We start from the raw sequence: 10,910 nt of genomic DNA, 5'->3' as shown, positions 1-10,910 counted from the left end.
TTTTCCGTTAATACCTCTCTTTCCTTAATGGAAGTCTTCTGCCCAACTCCCTGTAATTGTTATAGTTACAATATCCTGCACTCCTGTTCAGACCCTGAATGAGCAATGTGGGATCAGGAAATCTGGTAATGATGAGTCACATGGGGGATTTTTTTTTGTCATGGATTTGATACACAGGCGTTGAGAGAGAAGCTTTCTTTTTCTTCTAGGCTCATTACAGGGAAGGATGGGAGCCTGGACCACAATTCCTTCTTCCCTGGTAGTTTGGTAGAATCCTGACAGTGATAGGAGAGAATGAGACAAACACCCTGAGAGAAGCAAGCCAAGCGATTGAGAGAAAAATATTGATAGTTTTTGGAGTCTCTGAGGCCAGATTCTTTTCTAGAATGAGATGAGGAGTTACTGGTTTTTGCTTACTTGTTCAACTGAGAGTTTTGTCGTTTGCAACAGAAAGCTAATCAGCTCACCCACGATTATGAAATGAAGGGGCTGCAAAGCTGGCTGTGAACCCCGGCCCGTCTGGCTCCAGAGCCGGTGCTTTGTTTGCTGATGGGGCTGTGAGCCAGATATTTTGTTAGTCAAGGAACAGGAATAAAGGGTTTGAAATGCATACAATGACAACTAAAAGAACTACTGTCCGTGACCCCACGTATTAAAATTCATGTCTGCTCTAGGAGGAAGACCAAAAGTGCATGTCTTTTCCTGGAGAAAATAAAGCATTTCTTTTTCTCATAGGATAAATCACCACAGATGGTAATATGAGTTCTTAGGAGAGTAACTGAGTGTTTCTGGTGACTTTGGGTACAAATAACTTCATCTAATCTGAATGATCTGACCCAGCAGACGGTGGCAGTGACTGCCAGTGGTTCCCATGCCTGACTAACAGGTAGAAGAACCCCTGAGAATTAAGTGGAGCTCAGTAATGACCTCATTGTGACCTGTGCTCTGGGGCCATGTGTTGTTCTCAGTAATGCTGCCTGGCTTGTGCTGACAGTGGACCCCAGCCTACGGAGTCTTTACCCTTCACGCCTTTTCGATCTATGTATGAATCGCCAGCTGAATGACTACCATTTTCCATCATATAAAAGTCCACAGGATTTAGTACAAGATAGTGTTTAAGTAAATGGAACAAAAACTACTGTAAATACAAGTAGAAAGTTACAAAGATACATACACATACCGACCTCCATACAGCCACACAGATATCTGTTGCCCATTTTTTTCAAGGTCTTCGGTATCACTTAAAATATTTGACCTTGAAGTTCAAAATTACAAAATGCCCAGTTGCTGATTAGGATATAATGTAACTTAATAATGAATGTATATGCAAGAAAGGCCTGACAATTAAAAAACAGCCCTCCTAAATAGATCTTAGGTGAAATAGAAAGTATCAAAATAGCAGTTACAGCACAGTTGTGAATAACGATAGTTAGATCATTATAAATCTAAATTCACAATGTGTTGTTTAAAGCTTTTTTTAGATGCAGATTCATGGACTTCAAATTTTCTATAACTAAACTAGAAAGAGTGAAAACAAAGCAACAAAACCTTTAACTCAAGAAGTTACAAAAGAAACAGAAAAATAAGCCTAACAAAAGTGATAAAGTAACTGATAATAAATAAAAATATAGCTAATACATTAGAATACATGTGTGTGATTTCTAACAGTAGAATCAACAAATTAAAGGTTGATTCTTTGAGGAAAATTTGGCAAATAATATTTAGTCTAATAGGAAAATTATAGTTTCTTTGTTTTGAATGTAATAAGCAGGACCTAATGAGTTTGTGTAGTTAAAAGCAACATATGCTCAACAATAACGATACACCTGGCTGGTGTGGCTCAGAGGACTGAGTGCCGGCCTGCGAACCAAAGGGTCACTGGTTTGATTCCCAGTCCCCAGTCAGGGCACATACCTGGGTTGTAGGCCAGGTGCCCAGTAGGGAGCATACGAGAAACAACCACACATTGATGTTTTGCTCCCTCTCTGTCTCCCTACCTTCTCCTCTATTTAAAAATAACTAAATAAAATCGAAAAAATAACAATACAAATTAAAAAATAAAAGCAACATAAATAAGACCATTTCCTAGTTTGACTCCATTTTACTTGCAACATGCTTGTTTTATTTTTCTCCCACAGTATTATCACCCCTCACCCCAATCCCCAGTTTCTTTTCATCTTAGAGATATCACCGAGAAGTTATTACTGTTATTCCTGTGTTCTGTCATGTCAAACCCACAACTCAAACCTTCGTGCCTGGAAAACGACAGGAACTTCTCAGCTGGTGTAACTGCCTCCATGTTTTCCACTTTTTGGTCCATTTGGCACCCTAGGGTGGAGGAAGGCAGCCACCGTTACAGTCTTGGCTAGGCAGGCTGAGGTATGGGCTAGTGGAGTCTAGATTAAATACCCACACCGCTCGTTCCTCCCACTCTCTGATTTCTGCAGCAACTATGAGCCAAGGGCTTGGGAGGCTGGAAGGTACAGGTCACGTTCTGCCCATGAAGAGGTGGGGGTGGGGGGGAATAACCAGCACACTAGCAGCCCCCTCCCCCCTCTTCAGTCCAGAGGTAATTTGGCCACCGAGAATCTCTCATTTTCCCTTTCTTTGATAGACTCCTTCTGAATCCTTGCTGTTGCATGTAGTGTTTTCTCTGGCAGGCAACCCCTTACTCCATTCCTTTGCCTGGCGAATAGACTCCTCCTTACTTACCCTTCAAGATTCGCTTATAGGTCCACCCTCTCTACACGTGCAGAGACAGCAAGATCCTCAGAATATTTATTACAAAGGAAATTAAGGTCAGGTGCTTAATCCACCACTCACCACCCGGTGCGACCTTGGGTGAGACACTTCTTCGATTTCTTTGATTTTAAGTCCCACCCCTACCCCCAACCCCGGCTATTTTTTAAACAGAAGAACAGGAATAGTTGCCTTGGCGTTCCTTACCCCGGGAAATTGACAAGGCTCAGTGAAATGAAATGTTCTCTAAAATGCACACCATTTTACAAATTAAATTTTGTCGTTGTTGTTTTCCCACTGCTTGGATTTTTTCCCCTTATTTGTTTAGATCTATCACAGTGCGAAACTCCACTTTGGTGCAAATACTAATTCAAACCTTTACGCCCCCCTTTTTTTCTGTCTGCATCCCCCTTTTTTCTCTTCTGTTCTTTTATTCCCTTTCTCCCTTCTCTTTCCTTCTGTGGCTTGCTTGTTTATACTGATTTTATCCAAGACCCAGCTTGACTTTGCTGGTTACGTTTCACAGTTAGTGGTTAGGTCATTTTTTAACGTGGTTGGAGGCAATCCAAACAAAACAAAACAAAACAAAACAAAACAAAACAAAACAAAACCCTGCCCTGTCACTTGTAGAGTTCTGGGCCCTACAAATTCAGATCGGCAGAATCCTAAACGAATCACCGCAGAGCAAGGGTGCGGGGCCAAGCCGGGCTTCCGCCTGGAGCGCGCGCTTAGACGCGGGAACCCCACGCAGGCGGGAGCGGTGGCGGGACCGGAATCCCGGGGAGGGAGCACTGCGGTGCCGAGACTACAACTCCCGACGTGCACGGCGGCCAAAGCAGGTCCACCTCTGCTCGCCTCCTCAATCTTTCCGGTTCCTGCCGCAGAGACGGCTTTCTAGGAACTGCGTGGTGGTAATCAGAGAAAAATCATAAGCTTCTCCAGGCGCGCAGGGGCCGGGAACAACTCACGTAATGCCTCTCGCTGGTTGGGTGGTTCGCCCCGGTGTGGCGGAACCTGCAGTCACACTGAGCGGGTTTCCGGGGGGACCATCATCGCGGCCGGACGCTGTGGCGCGGCAGTTTAATTCTCCGGCGGCTGCTGATTGAGCGGGACGGGATGGTGTTGACCCGGCTCATCAGGAAACTCGGTAACAGTCTGATCTGTCCCTCACTGGATTTGCCCTCCCGGCATTATTGAGAATGGCCGTGTCATTTCTTTCGGGTCCTGGCTTGTCCAGGGCAGTCCCCGGGGACCCCTGTCTTTGTGTAGACTCCGCAGTGCGCGGCCCCGCTGGTGGAAAACATTGGTTTTCTCTCTGGCCCCCTGACTCCCGCTGACCCCCGCCCTCCGCCCCGCGTAATCACGGTCTCGGGGCAGGTTCTGGGTGGGCGATTCCGAGGAGCCAGGCACGGCTGAGAGCGGCGTTTCCTCCGCAGGTCACCAGCTGGCCGAGATCCGGGAGCGCGCGCTCCGCACCATTCTCAGCAAGGTCGAGCTCAACCTGGTGGGCGGCGCGGACCTGGCGCAGGAGCGGCTGCTGTTCGTGCACCTGCTGCAGTGGTTCAACTTCCCGTCCGTCCCCCTGCAAGCGGAGGTGCTCGGCCTGCTGAACACGCTGGTCAAGGTACGATCATCCTGGCACAGGGACTCAGGAGCGAGCGTGTCTTAGTCATTTCGTCAGGGCATTGCTGGAAAACTTAATTTTACAAGTTTTTGAAAAACAACTTCTTTAAAAGACGTTGAATTTGAACTCATTTGGGTATATGGTTCTAGTCTTCCTTTTCTCTGATCTGTGATGTTAAACCTCACGTTGTCTCCACTGTGCTCTGAAGTGACCCGGACCTGAGTCCCGTTAGGTTCTGGTTTTTGGAAATCATCCGGGGAGGTAAATAGTTGTCATTCTGTTTTTCCTTGCGTTCTGTATTTGCATGTTAAAAATCGGACGTGTCTGTGTGAAACAGGACACTTTTAAAGCTAATGTTACAGACCACGGCTAATCGCACAAGTGTGTTAAATTGTTTTTCCCCATATCTTTTTTAGATTTATATTCCTCATTGTATCTTGAGACTAGTTGATAGCCAGGGAAAGATGTCAAGGTGCAAGTTTAACTTTTCAAAACTAAATCGCTGTGCAGTTGTGGGTGATTCTTATTATTCTGGCTGGTTGGATGTAGGAGATGATAGGGTGGATGTCAGTGGACAGAAGTAATCCTCCTGACACAAGTATAGGAATTGATGGTGTGCATTTTTATCACATGCTTTATGTCTCTATAAATCTGTGTCCTATTCATGGAAGTTCTTTACTTTTGGGTCTATCAGGGCAAGATCTAGTTTTTAAAGATGGAACGTCTGGTATATTAAAGTGCTGTAAGGTGAAGTCTAGAAATTTTGATATTTCCTCTCATGACTCTTCTTCCTTCAGTTTCCCGCAGCAGTCCAGCATTTGGTTGATCTCGGTGCAGTCGAATTCTTCTCCAGACTTCGTGCTAATGTGGAGCCAAGTCTGCAGGCCGAAATTGATGGCATTCTGGATGGACTTTTTATCCTTCCTTCAGACGTTCCTGCCCTGGGCTCTGCATCTTACCAAACCATTCAAACGGGTAACTCTTTGGAAGCATTCTGATGCCTTTGGTTACAATCTAAATATATTGGTTCTAGTGCTTAATTCTAAGGAAAGGAGCCTTAGATTAAAAAAAAAAAAATCCACCCCCAACATATTTTTCCTGTGTTGACTTACTCGAGCTTGACCTTTTGTCCCCCCTCTACTGTTGTTCAGAGGAGGATACATTTGTATTCATTCCTTTTTTTGGTGAAGGCGCCTAAGAGATGTAGTGAGTTTCTCTTTGTGAGACCACTTCGACAGATTGCTTCTTGAACAGTGACACACATCTTCCTTGAGCACGCATTACCATGTGTCAGATGTTGTTCTCAGGGTTTTAGACCTACATTTTTGGACTGTTCTTCAAGGAGTGTGTTGATATCTGCCCTAGCTCGTGATTTTTTTTATGGGGTCCAATCAAAATGATGGTGCAGTGGATAAAATTGGGGTCAAAGAGACATGGATTGAAGTCCCAGTTGTGCCATTACTTGTGTGACCTTGGCTAAGGCAGTTAAGTACCCTTCCAGGTTTTAGTTTTCTCATCCCAAATGGGGACAGTAAGAAAGAACACCTGTAAGATGGCTGTGAGGATTGAATGAGACGATGCCTGGGAAGAGCTCCGCGGGGCCGGGCGTCTGCTAGGCACAGAGTTGCTGGCCGCTCCAGCTGCACTCTTGTTTTATGCCCAGTAGAGTGCCTTGAACGTGGGAAGCATTTGAATTGATGTGAAGGGGGAAAAGGCCCATGCAGTTTATGAGATGAGTGTAAAAGTGAGAAAGCGTTTTGCTCGCTTACTCCGTTAGACCGTGGTTTTCTCTGTGTCGGTGCTGTGCTGCTGCTGCGCCTGTCGGTAGCGCCGTTAACAAGAGCTCTGGTGCTGCCGTTTATTGACCTCTTGCGTGATTGGATGTTTAGCAATGCATCTCACAATTTCTGTCTAAGCCATAATAAATAGAGTAGAATCTCGAATCGTGACTTTTCAAGCTAGTTCTTACCGGTGAGGTTAGAGGTATGGTCTAGGGCTCTAATTTCTAGTTATCTGTATTAAGAACCGCTGGTGTGAACACTTCAAACAGAAAATTAGAAAATTTAGTTTTAGCCCTTTTCTCATTCTCGATGGCCTTGTCTCTGTCCTGCTGAGCGTGTAATCGCGTATGATGAAATGGCAAAAGCGTTGAGAAATAGTGTTGACTCCTTTGACTTGGACAACTTTTAAAAAAAGACACTAATGTAAATTGCTGCGACCAGGAACTAGGTAATTGGAGTAGAAGAGAGGAGGGAGGTGGACTTAGAAGCAGAGATCAACAGTCCTTGAACAAACACTTTAAAACAGATTCTTCTTGTACATTGTGGGTATTTTCATTCTAACAAATAATTTACTTAACAGTAAAAGAGAAAGGGAAGAAAAAGCCCCCAATGTGAAATTGACTCAGCATTCACATTTTTTTCCTCTTTAGGAAGACAAACTATTCAGAGGGAAAAATACTGGATTATTTTTCTAGTTTTTAAAATGATTCACAAACTCAAGAGAAAACATTCATTTGGAAAAGAGTAACTTTCCTTTTTAGCAAATAAAGAATCTATGAGAACACATGCAATCGTATTTGTATTTTCTTTTCAGAATTGCCACAACCACCTGAAATCTTAACAGGATATTTTCCTCCAGATAGAAGCCGTTTCCAGCAGACAGAAGGGCCCCCAGGAGCCACGGGTGAGTGTGTGCAGGGAGCAGATCCTGCTCTCCTGGAAATCAGAAACTGATGTACTTTCCTCACTGTTGTGAAGACGCATTGTGGTCCAGCCTGGATGTTTCAGTACCAAGCCGAGTGTTTCAGTTTCCTCAAATTAGTCTAGGATGTGGAGTCTAACTGGTGAAACTTTGTGGTATCCTAACTGCACTGGAGCGAATACACAGGCGGGTGGTAATGGCGGCAGCAGTACTTAGTGCTGGCCAGACGCAAGTCCTTTGTCAGGGGCTGTGCAGTGCCCCCACTCAGGCCAAGGACTCAGCATCATCTCTGTCTCTTTACCTTTATCCCAATACCCAGCTGTCTCTGGAGTCTGATTTAGACATCTCATCCAGGACTTTTCATGTCTGGCTGTGTTTGCTCACATGCCACCTCCTTAAAGAGGCCTTTCTGAGGCCCCGAGCCAGTGGTCACTTTCTATGTGTAGGTTTCTTCCTAACACATGTCATGACCAGAAGTTACATATTTCATTCTTGTTTTTGTAATGATAAGCTTAGTGATAGCGGCAAACACGGCTTTATCCCCGCATGCAGAACAATGCCAAAAACGCATTAGGCACTCAGGGCACACTCTTCGAGTGAGTAAGTGAGTCCTCATGGAGCCTGCTGAGACGGACATTCGTGTCCCTGTTTTCTGATGAGGACACCGAGGCCTGGAAAGGAGGAAACCTTTGTCCCTGGTGCCCCTGGCGGTTGGGAATGGTTAAGTAGAGATGCTCTTTATACTTTACTGCTTGTGTAGCCAGAAAAAAATGTGTGTCCAAGGGTGTATCTGCTGAGGTCAGGGATTCAGTTTAACTTAGCTTGGATGCCCCTTGTTATTAAAAAGGTTCCTTAGAAACTCTCAGGTGGAATAATAGCATAGGAAAAATCAGAAAACTTGTTCACCTGCTAAAATACTTTATCTTTCCTTTCTGGAGAAATTTGGGAGGCTGGTAGGGAGCTTTGGTGCTGAGGTGGTCGTTCTCGGGGTGGTGGCTGAGAGGCTCACCTGAGTGGCATTGAGAGCGTCTGAAGGGAGTGTGGGTCTCCAGGGCTGGGCACGTGCGTTGCAGCCGAAGCTGTTGAGAACAAGGCAGACCCTTCACGTGGTGGTGTTTTTGCACATGAGTTGCAGCTCGTGGGTTGGTAGTCTGGCTGCTTCTGGGCACATTTTTATGTGGGCAGGGAAAGCCTATCCTTCCCTCCACTCACCGCTTCCTCCGCTTGCCTTAGGAAGCAAACCCTGCTCCTATGTTAGCATTGTTGGAAGAAGCAGCCATGCTCTGTTTGGGAAATTTACAATAATTACCTCAATTGAACGATCCCACGCTCTTCTCAGAATATTTGGCAGAACGGTTTGTCATTTGGAAGGGATTTCTCAGTGTGCCCTTTAACCTCTGCAATATAAGATCTTTACCTTAAAATGTTAAGAGTGTAGATCTTCAATGTGGCCGCCACAAGGAAAGACTGTAATTCTGTGAGAGGTTGGAGAGGTTAACCAGTGCTACTGTGGTAATCACTTTGCAGTACACGTGTATCAAACCATTGTGTTTTACACCTTAAACTTACACAGTGTCACACATATGTCAACTACATCACAATAAACCTGGGCGGAAAGCCTGTTAAAAATACTTGGAACAGTGGAAGTTTAAAGTGTTGGTTTTTCGGATTTCTTTTAATCATCTTTGAGGTTGAAGATACTTGATCTTCAGCCTTAGGGTTTTTGAGTCATCTTCAAAGAAGTTGAACCACCTAACACCATTTAGGATATTTGAAAATGATTAATTAAGTATAGTCTGTGATTATGTTTTATCATTTTTAGTTTGTATAACTATAGATCTCCAAATGCCAGGTCCTTTCATGTTAAATCTACGCCCTGTGTTCTGGTCAGCCAGTAAATGGAAAGTGTAATTGAGAGGAAATGTCATTTGATACAGGTTTGCATTTAATGCTCTTCTAACAATAATAGCACAGGAGTTCCGTTTCCATTTCAGAAGGAGAGCCCTGTTGTTTGTCCTGTGAGGGCAAAGACTTGCAGCTGACCTTGTTTGCTGTATTTTAGGTCACTGTCTGTGTGACTCTATTTGGGGACTTACTTTAAAGGTGAATCTGCCAACATTGTCTTCTTCGATGGCTTCAGTTTGGCTTTTCCATTACCAGTGACTCAGACTGCGAAGTGTTTGAAGTGTTCGACGTTCCCGTGGCTGCCCCTGACCACAACGGATAGACACGTTCTCTCCTCTAACGAGAGGTACCGTGCTTGACGGCTTCCTGGCGTTCTCGGTTCTCGCCAGCTGTTGTACCTGGCAGTCCCTGCTCTGCATGTTCAGCAGGAAGACAGAGATACTAGGTGGCTGTAAATGGAGTAATGGGAAGGGATGGAGGGTTTTTCAGTATTTCAGAAAGCAGGCCTTTGGTCAGGTGGAAGTCTTGTGTGCGCCTTGGTCATCTCTTACTGACCAGAGTCTCTCGTTGGCCATGGCTGTGCCTTTGCTTAACAAAAATGGAGAAGCTGAGCACACGTGCAGTCCTGTTAGCAGGTAGTGTATCTCGGAACATGAGCTCTGTGTAAGGGTGGGGACCAGTGGTCTTATGTTATGGATGTTGATTGGTCATTACATCCCAAAGTGGGTAGCTGATATATAGAAGTTTGGAGAATGTCTTAATGTCTAGTTTCAGTTTTTTGCTAGAACTTTAATTTCTGTAAATACTACAACAAATGAATTGTTCTGGATCTGCCCCTAAGGGAGAGAGGTGGGGTGCTGGGGCTGGGCTGAGAGAGGGGGTGGAGGGTGGACCTCCTGCATCCCTTGGAGGGCAGATGTAGTCTGAGAAGTTGAGGGGTGTCCCAGATTGATTCACCTAGAATGGGGAAGAACAGGAAGGGGTCTGAACCTAGAATTTAACTCTATGGGTACTGTTATTTTTTTCTGTCTTATTTCTTAGTTCACATGACAGATGTCTGTGCAGTCTGTTCGCTCCGACCTCACTGATCTCATTTTGTGGCATAGCGGTGGTCCGGGCACGCAGTCTGGAGGAGGGTCTAGTGGGGGCACAGAGGGAAGGCGTGGGAGCCGCAGCGCTGGGACGGTGCGGGGCGGTGGGGGCACCTGCCCAGGGTTGTTTACTGCTCAGGGGAGGGATGCCTCAGCTGAGACCTGAAGGGTGTGAGGAGGGTCATTTGCCACTGGGTTACTCAGAATCTGGTATAGGTAAACTCTTTTTAAAGGTAAATAATACTGTATTTTGTAGCTCTTTAAGAAGTAGTAACCACACTTTAATCTGGAACACCTGTGAACTATTGAAGGACGTTATCATGCAAGACTTTCCTGCTGAGATTTTCCTTCAGAGGCCGAAGATTGTTCAGGTGTGTATCTTTCATTGTTCTAGATTTGGAAATAGAGAACTTATTGCGATGAAATAAATTTTGCAGTGTATGTGTCCTTAGGAAGGAAATGTGCACTGCCATATTTAATTAAACAATAGGGCATTTGGTTATTTAAACCCTTTAGTCTCTAACTTATTTCAGTAGTGGTAGTTCTTCCAATAGGAGGTCGTCTCATTTGACACGTGCAGACCCCTGTGGCCACCCTGAGTTTACCACTTTTGAGTCACTTGCAGCGATGACTAGACTTTGGAAACAGCGGGGCAGCAGTAGCCCTCCGGAACATTATGAACATCTCCCTCTCTGATTGTCTGCTGGGTGTTAGGCACAGTGCCAGCTGCTGTGGTAGCAGCGGAGGTGGATTCTTTGCAGTCTGCTCTGTTGCTTGTATAGTGGAGGCGTTGGATCCAGGGCTGGGGAATGGGGCAGGTCCGCAGTGTCTGGTAGTGCACGGGCACC

At 45.2% G+C, this 10,910-nt stretch overlaps 1 protein-coding gene across 1 annotated transcript in view; it reads left to right on the top strand.

The window, feature by feature from the left end:
• Positions 1-3,632: 3,632 nt before the first annotated feature.
• Positions 3,633-10,910, top strand: part of RTTN (rotatin) — a 98,981-nt gene continuing 91,703 nt past the window's right edge. Inside the window, exons 1-6 of the mRNA XM_024580522.4 lie at positions 3,633-3,886; positions 4,176-4,363; positions 5,161-5,338; positions 6,959-7,048; positions 9,227-9,317; positions 10,319-10,433. Coding sequence (XP_024436290.2) covers positions 3,856-3,886; positions 4,176-4,363; positions 5,161-5,338; positions 6,959-7,048; positions 9,227-9,317; positions 10,319-10,433 — 693 coding nt within the window. The 5' untranslated portion in view covers positions 3,633-3,855. The remainder of the gene's footprint in view (positions 3,887-4,175; positions 4,364-5,160; positions 5,339-6,958; positions 7,049-9,226; positions 9,318-10,318; positions 10,434-10,910) is intronic.

Source organism: Desmodus rotundus, chromosome 10 (genome assembly GCF_022682495.2).
Source record: "Desmodus rotundus isolate HL8 chromosome 10, HLdesRot8A.1, whole genome shotgun sequence".
NCBI lineage: Eukaryota > Metazoa > Chordata > Mammalia > Chiroptera > Phyllostomidae > Desmodus > Desmodus rotundus.
Note: the sequence above shows the minus strand (reverse complement) of the source record. Positions and strands in the feature narration are given on the sequence as shown.